This window comes from Schistocerca nitens, chromosome 12 (genome assembly GCF_023898315.1).
Source record: "Schistocerca nitens isolate TAMUIC-IGC-003100 chromosome 12, iqSchNite1.1, whole genome shotgun sequence".
NCBI classification, from domain to species: Eukaryota; Metazoa; Arthropoda; class Insecta; order Orthoptera; family Acrididae; genus Schistocerca; species Schistocerca nitens.
Genome location: NC_064625.1, coordinates 122,002,815 through 122,020,093, shown reverse-complemented (window position 1 = coordinate 122,020,093; position 17,279 = coordinate 122,002,815). Strand labels below are relative to the sequence as shown.

The 17,279-nt window shown below is 42.1% G+C and overlaps 1 protein-coding gene across 1 annotated transcript in view; it reads left to right on the top strand.

Annotated features, from left to right (window-relative positions):
• The first annotated feature begins 814 nt into the window (after positions 1 to 814).
• LOC126214948 (poly [ADP-ribose] polymerase tankyrase-1-like) overlaps positions 815 to 17,279 on the top strand; it is a 40,113-nt gene continuing 23,648 nt past the window's right edge. The window contains exons 1-2 of the mRNA XM_049941585.1: positions 815 to 909; positions 7,389 to 7,535. Of these exons, the coding sequence (XP_049797542.1) occupies positions 815 to 909; positions 7,389 to 7,535 (242 nt within the window). The remainder of the gene's footprint in view (positions 910 to 7,388; positions 7,536 to 17,279) is intronic.

Here is a 17,279-nt window from a genome sequence, read left to right as displayed (position 1 = left end):
CTAGGCGCTTCAGTCCGGAACGGCGCTGCTACTACGGTCGCAGGTTCGATTCCTGCCTCGGACATGGATGTGTGTGATGTCCTTAGGTTAGTTAGGTTTAAGTAGTTCTAAGTTCTAGGGGACTGATAATCTCAGATGTTAAGTCCCATAGTGCTTCGAGCCATTTGAACCATTTTGAACCGATGGAGGGAGCCACGAATTTGTAAGTCATTTTCAGCCAGGTGTCCGGATACTTTTGATCACATAGTGTATATCAGTTGTTTGCTGAGTACAGATCAACCTGTGTCTCATACAAGTGTGCGGGGTAGGTCAAGGCACCGACCGTGTTTCAGATTCGTCCACAATGAACCAAGACCAGAAGGTTGAAGACACCGCAGCTGAAGGCCTGTCCGCTCTGCTGGACGCCGGGCCCGACGCCGTGGTGACCCTGGTGGCCGGCGGGACCCGGCTGGCGGCGCACAGAGCCGTCCTGGCGGCCAGGAGCCCCGTCTTCGCAGACACCTTCCGCCGCTTCTCCCTGGAGGCCACCGGCGGCCGGGTCGCGGTCTCGGGTGTGGAGGGCCCGGTGCTGCGCCAGCTGCTGGCCTACGTGTACACGCTGCGGGCCCCCCGGGTGCCCGGCACGGCCCAGCAGCTCCTGGCCGCCGCTGATAAGTTCGGCCTGCCGGGCCTGAGGGCACAGTGCGAGCAGCAAGTGGCCGCCGAGCTGTCCGTCGAGACCGCAGCCGCCACTGCGGTTCTCGCGATCAGCAACTCCTACGTCAACCTGAGGCAGGCCACCGTTGACTTCATAAAGGCCCACTCCGCCCAGGTGATGGCGACACGGGGCTGGTCTGAAGCGTGGCGCTCCCATCCCAATGTTATGGACGAACTGACTAGCCTCCTGTCGAAGCCCACAGTAGAAACCAGGTAAGCACGAGACAAGCCAGTTGTGTGTGTTTCCCAGTCCTTTGTGTGTGTGTGTGTGTGACTGTGTGTGTGTGTGTGTGTGTGTGAGTGTGTGTGTGTGTGTGTGTGTGTGTGTGTGTGTGTGTGTGACTGTGTGTGTGTGTGTGACTGTGTGTGTGTGTGTGTGTGTCTGTGACTGTGTGTGTGTGTGACTGTGTGTGTGTGTGACTGTGTGTGTGTGTGTGTGTGTGTGTGTGTGTGTGACTGTGTGTGTGTGTGTGTGTGTGTGTGTGTGTGACTGTGTGTGTGTATGTGACTGTGTGTATGTGACTGTGTGTATGTGTTTGTTTGTGTGTATGGGTGTGACTGTGTGTGGGTGTGACTGTGTGTGTGTGTGTGTGTGTGTGTGTGTGTGTGTGTGACTGTGTGTGGGTGTGGGTGTGTGTGTGACTGTGTGTGTGTGTGTGTGTGTGTGTGTGTGTGTGAGAATGTGACTGTGTGTGTTTGTTTGTGTGTATGTGTGTGTGTGTTTGTTTTTGTGTGTGTGTGTGTTTGTTTTTGTGTGTGTGTGTGTGTGTGTGTGTGTGTGTGTGTGTGTGTGTGTTTGTGTTTGTGTTTGTGTGTGTGTGTGTGTGTGTGTGTGTGTGTGTGTGTGTGTGTGTGTTTTGATGCCTGCTGTAGTATTTGTCATTGAGTATTCTTACATGCGTGAGCTCTCTCGCAGCCATCTGATGAGAGAATTTAATTAATTTATTTATTTACATGTAGCCGGCCTGAGTGGCCGTGCAGTTCTAGGCGCTCAGTCCGGAACCGCGCGACTGCTACGGTCGCAGGTTCGAATCCTGCCTTGGGCATGGATGTGTGTGATGTGCTTAGGTTAGTTAGGTTTAATTAGTTCTAAGTTCTAGGCGACTGATGACCTCAGAAGTTAAGTCGCATAGTGCTCAGAGCCATTTGAACCATATTTACATGTAGGACCAAATTCAGGAGCAAATCTCCAAGGTTATGGAACATGTCTGTACATTGAATTACAACATAAACACAATAACAGATAAACATAAAACGTTTATGAATTTATTTACATGTATTTATTTACATGTAGAACCAAATTGAGCAGCAAATCTCAAAGGTCATGGAACATGTCAGTACATTAAATTACATCATAAACGTAATAACAGATAACAATAAAATGTTTGTGAACCCGACAAAAGTCAAGCCGTAAGTTTAAGTAAACGCAATCAACAATACAACAAGAATCAGCCTAATTTTTCAAGGAACTCCTCGACAGAATAGAAGGAGTGGGCCATGAGTAAACTCTTCAGTTTCGATTTGACAGCGCCTGGATTACTGCTAAGATTTTTGAATTCGAGCGGTAGCTTATTGAAAATGGAGGCAGCAGTATGCTACTCGCCTTTTTGCACAAGAGTTAAGGAAGTCCGATCAAAATGCTGGTTTCATTTCTGCCGAGTATTCACCGAATGAAAGCTGCTTATTCTTGGAAATAAGCTAATACTGTTAACAAGAAATGACAGTAAGGATATATATATAAGTTCATGAACCTCTTGTCGATCCCTGTTCACGAGACTATTTTAACATTGGCCTCTCTCTCTCATATATATATATATATATATATATATATATATATATATATATATATATATTGAGAGGCCGATATCAAAATACTCAGACTCGTCAACAAGAGGTTCGTGAATTTAGACCACTTATTGCCAGAACCGCCCGTTTTTGATCCAGAAATGTCTTTTTAGAATGGGAAGAATTACCCCAAAATATAATACCATACAATATAAGCGAATGAAAATAAGCAAAATAGACTAATTTTCGTGTCAAACGATCACTCACTTCAGATTCCGTTCGAACAGTAAAAATTGCAGCATTAAGTCTCTGAATAAGATCCTGGACATGGGCTTTCCATGATACTTTACTATCTTATCTGAACACTTACAAAGTTGGACTGTTCAGTTTCAATATGCCCATTCAGTGAAATTAAAACATCAGGTTTTGTTGGATTGTGTGCTAGGAACTGTATAAACTGAGTCTCTCTGTGATTTAGAGGTAGTTTATTTTCTACAAGCTGTGAACTCGTGTCATGAACTGCACTATTTGAAACCGAGCCAGTGGTGCACACAACATCCTTTACTATCTAGCTAGTGTCATCAGCAAACAGAAATATTTTAGAGTTTCCCCAAATACAATAGGGCATATCATTTATATAAATAAGGAACAGGAGTGGCCCCAACACTGATCCCTGCGGTAGCCCCCAACTTGACTGTACCTCACTCAGACCCCACATCACAGCCATTCTCAAAACTGTGAATAATGACCTTTTTCTGTCTGTTGCTTTCTCTCTGTCCTCTTAACACGTTCATCCAACCCCTACATTTGTGTTTTTAATCAGATAAGTTAGCTAGTAAAAATCATGGAAGAGGCAAGTTCTTGGTAGCTTCACAAATTGTTTTGACATTACTTACATTCACTGTTTGTTACATTCCATTCGTACACATGCCTGTATTTAGTTGCGGCATCGGGCCACTGAAAAAATGTAAACTGACTCTGAACACAGAAGGAGCTATTCTACTGGTGAAGGTGACGAATTGTTGGTGAGTACGGACGCAGACCAGACACAGTGACGTCTACAGGCTGCAGCCAGGGCATACGACTGTAGAGGCCTTGTTCTGTTTGATCTACAGTTGACTGTCTGTGCAAAATAGTGTTTGCTGTCTGTGCTGCTGCCATTGACAATAAATGGTGACATTCTCCATAAATGGCATACTAACAAGGGAACCTCCCCATCGCACCCCCCTCAGATTTAGTTATAAGTTGGCACAGTGGATAGGCCTTGAAAAACTGAACACAGATCAATTGAGAAAACAGGAAGAAGTTGTGTGGAACTGTGAAAAAAGAAGCAAAATATACAAACTGAGTAGTTCATGGGAAGATATGCGACATCAAGGACTCTAAGAACACAGGAGCGCCGTGGTCTCGTGGTAACGTGAGCAGCTGCGGAACGAGAGGTCCTTGGTTCAAATCCTCCATCGAGTGAAAAGTTTAATTTTTTTATTTTCAGTTTATGTGACAAACTATTGTGTTTTCATCACTTTTTTGGGAGTGATTATCACATCCACAAGAAAACCTAAATCGGGCAAGGTAGAAGAATCTTTTTACCCATTCGCCAAGTGTACAAGTTAGGTGCGTCGACAACATATTCCTGTCATGTGACGCACATGCCGTTACCAGTGTCGTATAGAATATATCAGATGTGTTTTCCTGTGGAGGAATCGGTTGACCTATGACCTTGCGATCAAATGTTTTCGGTTCCCATTGGAGAGGCACGTCCTTTCGTCTACTAATCGCACGGTTTTGCGATGCGGTCGCAAGACACAGCCACTAAACTTATCACAGTGAACAGAGACGTCAATGAACGAACGGACAGATAATAACGATGTAAAAATAAAGAAAGTAAAATTCTCACTGGAGGGAAGACTTGAACCAAGGACCTTTCATTTTGCAGCTGCTCACGCTACCACGAGACCACGGCGCTCCTGAGCTCACATTGTCCATGATGTTGCCTATGTGGCCCATGGACCACTCAGTTTGTATATTTTGCTTATTTTTTCACAGTTCCACGCAACTTCTTCCTGTTTTCTCAATTGATCTGTGTTCAGTTTTTCAAGGCCTATCCACTGTGCCAACTTATAACTAAATCTGAGGGGGGTGCGATGGGGAGGTTCCCTTGTCAGATGAAAAGCTTGTGTGTCTCTCACTACCAGCGCTAATTTCCTGCGTAGTATGGAGCAGCACAGTAAACAAGGGTATCAAGGTATCCAAAATTTCCTGTTCCTTATATTGCCATTCTGTAAATCAAGAACTGTGGAAATCTTAACTATAGGAAAGCAGGCTACGGTTTGGTGTGTTGCGCACTTCTCTTTCACTTTCTCGGTACGTGTGTGCAATAGGGCTATAATTCCTGCTACAAAATTTGTTTCTTCCATCTGAGCAGTACAAAGTAATGAGGAATAAGTTTTAAGAAGTATGGTACACTCCAGGAGAAAGGGTGAGATTCTCAATCAAAGCATGTACAGAAGGCGTCTATCTGTACTTATATGCCTAGCACCCTGTATATGAAATTTAATGTTCAAAACAAAACAAATGTCACCATATTTGCCCTTTCAAGATACGTTACTAGCACATTACCTTTAAATGTAATTCTGTCTGATTGTTCTGAAGTGTGGCTGGCCGGAGTGGCCGTGCGGTTCTAGGCGCTGCAGTCTGGAACCGAGCGACCACTCCAGTCACAGGTTCGAATCCTGCCTCGGGCATGGATGTGTCTGATGTCCTTAGGCTAGTTAGGTTTAAGTAGTTCTAAGTTCTACGCGACTGATGACCTCAGAAGTTAAGTCGGATAGTGCTCAGAGCCGTTTGAACCATATTCTGAAGTGTAGTTCAGAAAAGTTCTTGATAGCTTACATTGCATCCATGTCATGATTCGTAACCAGCAGCCCCTTCATTGCCACGGGATTCACACCCCACTGCATGGTAGTTGTCCATCTACTTTTCATAAAATTAGTGTCCCATACAGCTTCCCACTCCATCACCTCCATGCCTATGAGAGGATTCTTGCAGTGATCGTGGTTAATGAACAATCCATCTCGCCATATTAAACAATGAGTAATCACAACCATTAAAACACACACACAACATACACACACACAAATATAGCTATCAAAACAGAAAAATGCCACACTTTTGATAAGATAGGTATCTTTTAACACATGCACATCTCGAACGGTTACTACCATTAAATAACACTTCCACGTGTGGCATGACATACACAGCCCCTAAACCATTTGTTTACCTTTCCCATGACTACATCTTCTTTCTTCTTCTTCCTTCGTTTCACCCTCTTTGGGGTACGCTGGATCAATCATTTCTTTCTGCGTTGTTCTTTTCTTAGGGCCCAGTATTTCTTCATTGTTTCTGATCTTCTTTTCCTCTTTTCTTCCAAGATGAAGGGTTTGGAATTTTGTATAGATTTGTCTTGGAACCTTGTGTTTTCATCTTTAGTAATGAATTTAGCTGTTCGATCGATAAGTGAATTTTCTGAAACCTTTAATTCTACTAGGTCTTTCTTAGTTTCTTTAAACCAGTTGGGTTTCTTTTTGCAGTTACGGAAAAAGCCAAAGATTTGTTTGGTTAATCTGTTGGAACTCATTCTGAGAAGATGACCATAAAAATTTATCCTCCTTTTTCGCATTGTATCTGAAAGTTTTTCAATTTTCTTGTTGAGAGTTTCATTATTGATGAATATAATCTTATTGTCTTGAAATTTTGGTTTTATGATTTTTCTTAAAATTTTTCTTTCCTTTAGCTCAAGTTTCTCTATTTGGCCTTTGAAATTCATGTTTAGTGCTTCTGCTGATTACAGTCTTTCTGGCTTTATCACTGCCTTGTAATGTGTAATTTTGGACCTCCATGAAAAGGATTTTTGTGTTGTATGTATTTTTTGTTAGCAGGAAGGCCAATTCAAGTTTATTTTTTCTGGATTCCATTGCTTTGCTTTCCTCAGCATTCCAAGTAATCCATTCTCCACGATATTTGAATTCTTTTACTATTTCAATCTTTTGTTCTTGAACTTTGAGATATTTACATGCTTGCTTGATGTTTGTCGATATCTTAGTTGAAGACCTATTTCAGCTGCTTGTTTCTTTAGTTCGAGGATTTTCTCCCATGCTTCTTCCATTGTTTCAGTAAACAGGGCCATATCACCTGCAAAAGCAATGCAATTTACTTCTTTATCATTAGCTCCATTCATAAATTCCATGACTATATTATATTATCATCCAAATCCCTTCCACAGTTCTTTGCACTTGTCAACACATTACACACAAAGTTTAGTTAAGTGGTTTATTTAGCATATCTCTCTTGTCAAAACAGGAATACTACATATTTGTGTTGCTCTGATATAATACACACTAGTCACATAGTTCATAATGTGTCAGTCCAAATGAAACAGTAACTGTAAATTATTAAACACTACTGTTTACTATCTGTGCTTCCAATGGCATGATCCTTGACACACGAGCTTCAGACACCACCTGGTCATCACAGAGCAACATTACTTGCATTTTAAGTTTTTTTCCACACTAATTTCTGTCCGATTAGGTATTAAAACTGCACTATCCATTAGCCCCCACATTGCTCCAGCATAAATACAGACTTGTATGAAGCATTCCTTTGTGCTTTATTTTGTCAAAACGTTGCTTGCACTCCTGAGCTACTGGTATAGGTAACCAAGGAGATGCAGTGTGTAAACTGATTAAATAAAATAGTAAGTAATTCATTTTAGTGGACCCACTATTGCCATTGGCAGTGTCTCTTCTGTGATTCGTGTGTGGACAACCCTCAGCATTACTGTGTGCAGTGAGCTGCTCTCTTGCCTCCATGTGAGTAAGCTTCCCTACGCAGTGTCTCTCTCTGTGCAGCACACCAGTCGCTGGAGCCAGTGGCAGCAGCACCAAACCTGGCCTCCAGCCGCAGAACAACCGCAGCCGCAGTGACGTCACAGCTGCACCACCCGTGGCTCCCTGCAGCCTCCCCCCACCTGACGACGCCCGTGTCTACTTCCTGCGGTGAGTTCCTTTACTAAATGTGCATATTTTCAATGGTCATAAGATGACCTATGGGACGTTAACCGTATATAATGTTTAAAAAACCTCATGACCCTTTATTGCATTTTTTGGGGAAAAAGAAATTCTAGCTGTCAGGAAAAGTTGTTCCTTTTCTTAATTCTGACATTCGAATAGGCACAGATCAAACTAATTCTCCACATCTATCTCTAGGTTCACACAGTTAATTATATTTAGTTCAAAAACAAAAATTTGGTTCAGTATAGTTATATGGGAATGATACCCGCCAGGGTAGCCAAGAGCACTAAAGTGCGCGTCATATATCTTGGCGGCCGAGTTTAGGTTCGTTCTGCGCATCTGACGTCACAAAACACAGTCAGCCAATGAACAGAGAACGACGTTGCCAGATCTCGACTGCAGTGCAGAGCACGGACGAGTGTCTTCAGTTTTAGAAACGTTCAGTCATAAAGAAAGTAATAGAACAAAAGCAATGTCTTGATAGCAGACTTTCTTTTATAGAAAGTTTGGAAAAAGCATTCTTTATACCAATTGCTTCATATTCTATTAATTAATTAAACCAAACAAGCAATAAGACTCCTAATTCAGGCGATAGCAAGGAAAGGTGTTTGTTTCAATCTCACGAACTGCTTTTTCGCAATAAAGAACAGCGGTAATTGTTTATTTCCTATTGTACTTCGACGAAGAATGAGTAATTCATAATCATACCAACAGTGTTTATAAGTAGTTGCGTGAGGTGTTAACAGTGCTTATGTAGTTACACTGTTCGATGAGCTGATGTAGCGGAACGGTTAAGGTGATGGGCTGCCGAGTGAAAGGTTATGAGTTCAAACCTTGTGCGGTGCTTCATATTTCTTTATTTAAGAACAATATTGGAGTGCCTTACTTCACGAATTCTATTCGTTTGAATGAAATTTCTAGTGCTTTGCCTCTTCATTAACTTTTTCGCTGCTGCAGACACGTGCTCCCCGCATTCCGGGCTGTGCGCGATTTTGTCATCACTGCACTTCTCGCCTGTGCAGACACATGGTGTTCCCACTGCTTTGACACACTTGTCATTCGATTTCACAAAAACTATTTGGCCAAAAAATTTGATTTTTACACGTCTTCTTGACTGATACCTTCCCCCCATAAATGACTTAATTTTGTTTTGATGTGCAGCGTTAAATGTAGTAAACCATTGCACGAAATTTTGAAGAGTTTGCAGAGGTAAAAGTCCATAGCGTATACTTTCCGTATGGTCGATTTTAGTTGCCACAATGTTGAGAATGAAATGTGGACAAAATGCCTAAATTTCATATAATATTTACTGTATAACAATATCTCATTTAATTTAAGTACCACATAGGTGTCGTATGTAATATTGAGAAATATTCCGTCTTTCGCAACTGTAATAAAAGTTTTATTTACACAGGGCGCGTTTGGCTTTATTTTAAAGCAGTTCCATCGGTGAAAGGTATGGCACATACACAATGATATTCATGTTTTATTTCTTGTTTTTGTTCCACAGTCGCAGTTTTACCAATGGTATTGAAATATATCCCTCTTCTGCAAATGTAATAAGCGACTTATTTAGACCAGACGCGTTTCTCTCTTTTGAAGCATCATAAGAGGACTGTATTTTGTGTCCTCCATTGCCAAGTCACCTTTCATAGTTTTGTGCTGCGGTAGCACAATATTCAACGTTTGTGTTGGCTCATCAGTGTTTTAGCAAATAAATGCTATTTGTGTGTGCCACAAACAAAATTATATTTGACATAGCTCTGAGCACTTCACTGACAGACGGTATATTCAAGTCCTAATGTTTTTGTAAGCCCACAGTTTTGTTTAATGTATTTTGTCTACTTCCTTTTGATTGATTAAGTGCTTTAAAATAAAGCCAAACGTGCCCAGTGTAAGTAAAACTTTTGTTATAGTCGCAAAAGGTGGAATATTTATCAATATTACATACGACACTTATGTGGTTCTTAAATTAAATGGAATATATAGGTATCTTGTCCACATTTCATTCTCAACATTGTGGCAACTAAAATCGACCATCCGGAAAGTATACTCTATGGACTTTACCTCTGCAAACTCTTCAAAATTTCGTGCAATGGTTTACTATATTTAATGCTGCATAATAACTGCGTTGAACATCGAAACAAAATTAAGTCATTTATCGGGGGAAGGTATCAGTCAAGAAGATAGGTAAAAATCTAATTTTTGAGCCAAATAGTTTTTGTGGAATCGAATGATAAAGAGTGTCAAAGCAGTCGGAACACAATGTCTCTGCACAGGCGAGCAGTGCAGTGACAAAATCGCCCACAGCGCGGAATGCAGGGAGCACGTCTTTGTAGCAGCGAAAGGGTTAATGCGGCCGTGGTGGCTTTACTTCATGAACTGTGCGCTCCCCCCTAAACGTAAGCTTGCGAACTATGCTATACTATGGCGCTGCTTCTCTTGGCGTGTGCGTCGTGTGCAACTGGCAACGCAGCAATCTCCCGCGTCTGGGCGGGCATGCGCGAGCCGCCAAGATAAAAGAATTGAACCATAATGAACTGCTTCCTGAACACGGGTAGGGGCGCCGGCCTCAGATAGAATCCACACAGCGGATTAACGACGAGGGCCGGTATGCCGGCCAGCCTGGATGTGGTTTTTAGGCAGTTTTCCACATCCTGCTAGGTGAATACTGGGCTGGTCCCCAAGTTCCACCTCAGTTACACGACTCACAGACATTTGAAAACGTTCGCACTATTTCATGACTTACACTAGACGCAGAAAGCTGGGGTACACTACTTCCGACCCAGGGGGTTCGGGGTGGTGGTAGGAAGGGCATCCAGCCACGCTCTGAAAGTAACACTGACAAATCCGTCATAACAAAGCCGACCTCGGGTTGGAGTGGGGCAAAGGCCTTAGAAAGAAAGAAAGAAAGAAAGTTATATGGGAATGATGCTATAAAAGAAAATTTTTATCCAAATACACTGGTTATATTGATGTGTGGGATGGAATTTCTGGTCTCAGTTATGATTTTCAATACTCCACATTAAATCCTGGAAGGAATGTACTCTAAAGGGAGTATCGCTGCATTGAAACTTCACAAAACATTGATTTTACAGGAATAAATAATTGTGAATATAAGTCTGTGGCAATCCTGAAAAGAACATTGCTGAAGGAATACCAAGAAGGAAAAGACAAAAAAAAAATAATGCATCAGTGGAATACAACTATATCATGTTGTACAGAGTGCGTTTAAATACATGAACTTCATATAATTTTTTTAAGTGATTTTTTTTTTGAGAGTACTGAAAAATTGTATTATACTGGGACATGTACTTCTCTATTGTCACAGGCATCCCTAATGAACCATGGATCTTGCAGAAATGGGGTGGCTTGCATGCCTCAGCAATACAGAAAACAATATCGCTGGTGCAACCACAGTGGAGGGCTACTTGTGGAGACACCAGACTAACCGACCTGTTGTAACATGGGCAACTGTCTGTGTAACTGACTGACCTGCAGAATTTTGTGGGAGACCACCATCACACAAAGCAAATTCCGTGTGGTTACTGGCATTGGAGGGGTACCTCTTTTTTTTTTACTTTAGAATTGGCATTGATGCAACCCCATTTTGAAAGGAGTCAAAACAACAGAAGAGTGCCGCAATATACTTAAGAATGCACAGAAAAGTAAGAATAGCTGAATTCACCAAAATATTAGAGGCCTGAGTAATAATGTAGAAGAGCTTTGTGTCTGTCTGGAAAAATTAGAGCTTTGCAAAGATAGACACCCTCTGCCTAAATGAGCACAACATGACCACAGGGTTAGATAAAATACACATAAAAGATTACACTCTAGCCTCTTACTCTTGCAAAACTAATGACAGAAAAGGAGGAGTTGTTACATATATTAAAACAGAACGCGAGTCCAAAAATATTAAGAAAAATATGTTTTTGTAGGCATCAGCACATAAAGTGGATGCTTGTGAGTTAATACAGAATATTTAAGATAATTTTAGCTTATTGTTACATCTCAGTTCCGCATTTTTATTCAAATTACATGTTTTGATCAATAGAAAAGAATAATTGTACACTACTGGCCATTAAAATTGCTACACCACGAAGATGACGTGCTACAGGCGCGAAATTTAACAGACAGGAAGAATATGCTGTGATATACAAATGATTAGCTTTTCAGAGCATTCACACAAGGATGGCGTCGGTGGCGACACATACAACGTGCTGACATGAGGAAAGTTTCCAACCGATTTCTCATACACAAACAGTAGTTGACCGGCGTTGCCTGGTGAAACGTTGTTGTGATGCCTCGTGTAAGGAGGAGAAATGCGTACCATCACGTGATAAAGGTCGGATTGTAACCCATCGCGATTGCGGTTTATCGTATCGCGACATTGCTGCTCGCGTTGGTCGAGATCCAATGACTGTTAGGAGAATATGGAATCGTTGGGTTCAGGAGGGTAATACGGAACGCCGTGCTGGATCGCAACGGCCTCGAATCACTAGCAGTCGAGAGGACAGGCATCATATCCGCATGGCTGTAACGGATCGTGCAGCCACGTCTCGATCCCTGAGTCAACAGATGGGGACGTTTGCAAGACTACAACCATCTGCACGAACAGTTCGACGACGTTTGCAGCAGCACGGACTATCAGCTCGGAGACCATGGCTGCAGTTACCTTTGACGCTGTATCACAGACAGGTGCGCCTGGGTGAACGAGTGCCAAAACGTCATTTTTTCGGATGAATTCAGGTTCTGTTTGCAGCCTCATGATGGTCGCATCCGTGTTTGGCGACATCGCGGTGAACGCACATTGGAAGCGTGTATTCGTCATCGCCATACTGGCGTATCACCTGGCGTGATGGTATGGGGTGCCATTGGTTACACGTCTCTGATTAGATTAGATTAGATTTACTTTCATTCCAATTGATCCGTAGTGAGGAGGTCCTCCAGGATGTGGAACATGTCAGAAAAACAATAATACACGACAAATATTTACAACTAAAACAAATAAGCTAATGTACCATTCCACAGGTCCCAAGTGGAATGATAGTCATTTTTTAATGAACACTAAGAGTCATTTTACAAATACTAATGCACTGAATTTAAAATAAAAAAGTTTTTATTTATTTATAAGGTAATAAACATGTAATACAACTATTGTAATACTTATTTACAATGAACACATTACTGCACTGAAATTGTGCAGAAGTTATGTTGTACTTATATACAAATCAGTTGGTTTTACTAAGAAATTCATCAATGGAGTAGAAGGAGTTGGTCACCAATAAATCCTTTAGGCTTCTCTTAAACTGAATTTCATTGGTTGTTAAGCTTTTTATGGCTGCTGGCAAGTTATTGAAAATGTGTGTTCCTGAATAATACACACCTTTTTGTACTAGACTAAGTGACTTTAAATCCTTGTGAAGATTATTCTTATTCCTAGTATTGATTCCATGAATTGAGCTGTTGGTTTGAAAAAGTGATATATTTTTAATGACAAATGTCATTAAGGAATAATTAGATTGGGAAGCAGTAGTTAGTATCTCTAGTTCCCTAAACAGGCTTCTGCAGGATGTTCTTGAGTTCCCACCACATATAACTCTTACTGCACGTTTTTGTGCCCGGAAAACTTTAGCTTGGCTTGGTGAATTACCCCAAAAAATAATCCCATATGACATTATGGAATGAAAGTAAGCATAGTATGCCAGATTTTTCATTTTTATATCCCTTATGTCTGACAAAATTCGCATTGCAAACAGATTTGTTAAGACGCTTCAGCAGTTCTGTGGTGTGCTCCTCCCAGTAACCATTGGTTACACGTCTCGGTCACCTCTTGTTCGCATTGATCAGTGGACGTTACATTTCAGATGTGTCACGACCTGTGGCTCTACCCTTCATTCGATCCCTGCGAAACCCCAGATTTCTGCAGGATAATGCACGACCGCTTCTTGCAGGTCCTGTACGGACCTTTCTGGATACAGAAAATGTTCGACTGCTGCCCTGGCCAGCACATTCGCCAGATCTCTCACCGATTGAAAACGTCTGGTCAATGGTGGCCGAGCAACTGGCTCGTCACAATACGCCAGCCACTACTCTCGATGAACTGTGGTATCGTGTTGAAGGTGCATGGGCAGCTGTACCTGTACACGCCATCCAAGAACTGTTTGACTCAATGCCTAGTCGTATCAAGGCCGTTATTACGGCCGGAGGTAGTTATGGGTACTGATTTCTCAGGATCTATGCACCCAAATTGCGTGAAAATGTAATCACATGTCAGTTCTAGTATAATCTATTTGTCCAATGAATACCCGTTTATCACCAGCATTTCTTCTTGGTGTAGAAATTTTAATGGCCAGTAGTGTACTTGAATGTAAAATTTATCTGCGTAGCTGCATCAACAACCCATCTTCTTTACTGAGAAGCACATATCAGAGTGTAGTGTTTTGCAGATGCAGTCTATGTTTTAAAGTGGTGTTGTTTGTAGTTGAGGAGGGGGGGGGGAAGGGAAATAGTGAGGGGAGAGGGGAAAGGAGATAGAGAAGAACAGTGGAGAGGTCATGAGTTGAACAAGGGGGATCTTGCTAAAATTATAGAATGCATAATTATGTAAAGCTTCTTGTTCAAGTACCAATAGTATAGAACAGTGAGAGAGTAAAATGTAAACGTCATAAAACAGTAAAATTATTGAATGGAGTGATACGTATTAAGAGTGTGGAAGAAGCCAGGAAGGGCAGGGATGCTATAGGCTTAACAACAGAGGACCATATGCTAAAATTACAAAAAGTAAATTACGTGAAAACTTGTGTTAAAATAGTGGCATGTAAAAGGGTTAAATACTAGACTACAAAACTGGAAATAAAGTAGCAAAAACTGAATTAATGTCTTAAGATATTAAAAATGTGAAACTTTGAGAATATAGAGCTATGAGGTCTTACACTGAAGGCACAAGATTGAAAATAATTTTAAAAAAAGTACATTAAAATATTAAAAGTACAGGCCAAGAACAATTTATGCTCGAAATCGGGGAAAAGTGGGAAATGGCCAGCCAAGTCACGTTGGCCGGTCAATGTCTAATCTTTTCCTGATTTCAGTATTCGGTCGGTCAGTTCACAAAGTGGCTGAGACCAATCGACCAAACTCTGAAAGAAGAAGCAAAGGAAATTTGATTGAACAATTTCAAATTGTATACGTCAGGAAATGCCCAACATCGCTGTAAGCTCACTGGCCAATCTCCGATATTTTCTCGAGTTCAGTATCTGGCCGGCCAGTTTACGATGTGGTGTAGACAGATTGGCCAGAATCAGAAGTTAAATAAAGAGTGAATGAATATGTATAATTTCAATCTCCCTTGTAAGAATGTAAACTTTATACAGTATATTCACTTTAGGATTCTTTTATTAATACAACCAGTGTTAAGTTATCACAACAAGTTAAGCTTTTATGACATTTGGAATTACACAGTATTTTCTTATTTCTGCATTTGCAGCGATTTGTGGTGCATTTAGTAGAGCAATTGCGTCAATTATATCCTTGGCCACTGGTCAGTGACCGTGAAGATGATGTGGTTCGTAATGAGTTTTCTTCTTTGGCCACGGATTCCAGTGTGAGAAAGTTCTTGTGCAGAATAGAGCCCCAGCTTGTGGAAAGTGCTTCGATGTTCATGACTAAGGCAAGAATGCTTCTGGGATCCCCACCACCTCTGTCAACATCTACATCTACAGATATACTCCGCTAGCCACTAAGCGGTGTGTGGCGGAGGTCACAATTCGCGCCAAAGTCATATCCCCTCCCCCCCCCCCCCCCCCCCCTTCTGTTCCACTCGCGGATCGCGCGAGGGAAAAATGACTGAACGCCTCAGTACGAGCTCTAATTTCCCTTATCTTTGAATGGCGATCATTGCGCGATTTGAAAATTGGTGGTACTAATATATGCTCTACATCCTCGGCGAAGATCGGATTTCGGAATTTAGTGAGCAGCCCCTTCCGTTTAGCGCGTCGTCTATCTGCAAGAGTGTCCGTCCCACTTCAAACTTTCTATGAGATTTGTAACGCTTTCGCGGTGGCTAAATGTACCAGTCACGAATCTTGCCGCTCTTCTTTCGACCTTCTCAATCTCTTGAATCAGACCCAACTGGTAAGGGTCCCATGCAGACGAACAATACTCTAAGACTGGACGAACTAACGTATTGTAAGCTATTTCCTTTGTTGAAGGACTGCATCACATCTGAATTCTACCAATACGTGCGGTATTACGGATGCGAATATTGTCCCCAACTTTTGCAGGTGGCAATTTTGCATCTGAATTTTTAAGTATGAGGGTGGTCTGAAAAGTTATCAGAACGGAACAGAAAAGAAGTACTTACACCACTGAAACTTTATTTTTCAATGTAGTCTCCTTGTAGACTGGTGCACCTGGTCCAACGATGTTCCAGTGCCTTGATCCCATCTCGAAAATGAGTTTCCTCCAAGCCTGCAAAACAGTTGTCAACTCCGGTTATCGATTCTTCGTTTGAAGTGAATCTTCGTCCACCAAGAACAATTTTCAGTTTTGGGAAGAGAAGGAAGTCTGACGGAGCCATATCAGATGAATAAGGTGGATGTGCAAGAGTTCATACCTCAGTTCGTGTAATTTTGCCATGGCAACGGCACAAGTGAGCAGGCCCTAATTGTCTTCATGGAAGACGAGTTTCTTCCTCGTTAAACGAGTTCTTTTTTCGCTTATATTTTGTTGTAATTTGTCCAGAAAGTTAGCATAGTGTTCTCCAGTAATTGTTTGCCAAGTGGGAAGATAATCTACCAACAGCATCCCCTTCGCATCCCAGAACAATGATGACACGACTTTTCCCCCTGATACTAGTGCACCAAACTTTCATCTGTGATCACAAACTGGCGCAAAAACTATGCTATCCTGATTCTTTCAGAGTGTCAAACTTAGTCAGTAGTAACCTGAGCCCTTGTTATTTTCTGTTCACTCGTCTATATAGGGTGCCTAGGAGAGCTGCTTTCTCGGACCGCTGGGCAACAATTCAAGCAAATCGTATTAATGGAGTTTATTACAAACTATCAGTTTGATAAGTCACAGCTGCAAAATACTAGTTCTTTTAACAGTTCCACCCTTTCCTCTGTCGTGTGGGCCAACCTCTGGCGGCTCTCTGGGACCAACATCCATGCCCCCACTTCCGGCCTCAGAATAGCAGACGATGTTATCCCTACCCTGATACCCTATTGCTATCTCCAATACCTTGGACCAGCATTTTGCGGAAGTTTCGAGCTCTTCCCACCATAACTCTGCCTTCCTACATCAGAAACGAGCAGAGGAGGCTCTGGCGGTACCCTTCTTTTCTCCGAATCGTGTGTGCTACAATGCCGCCCCAACTATGGGGGAGCTAGATCATGCTCTCAGTTCATCCCGATCCTCCGCCCCCAAGGCCAGACACCGTCCATATTCAGATGTTGCAGCACCTTTCTCTTGCGGGGAAGTACTTTCTGCTTAACACGTACAACCGCATCTGGGCTGAGGGCACATTTCCTGGACGCTGGCGTGAGGGCATCACACCCATACCTAAGCTCAGTAAGGGCAAGAAACTTACTTATAGCTACCGCCCCATCTCTCTTACCAGCTGCATTTGCAAGGTGATGCAATGTATGATTCATGCCCGACTGGTGTGGTGGATCGAGTCTCGCCATTTACTAACGAATGCACAGTGCGGCTTTCGAGCACGGTGTTCTG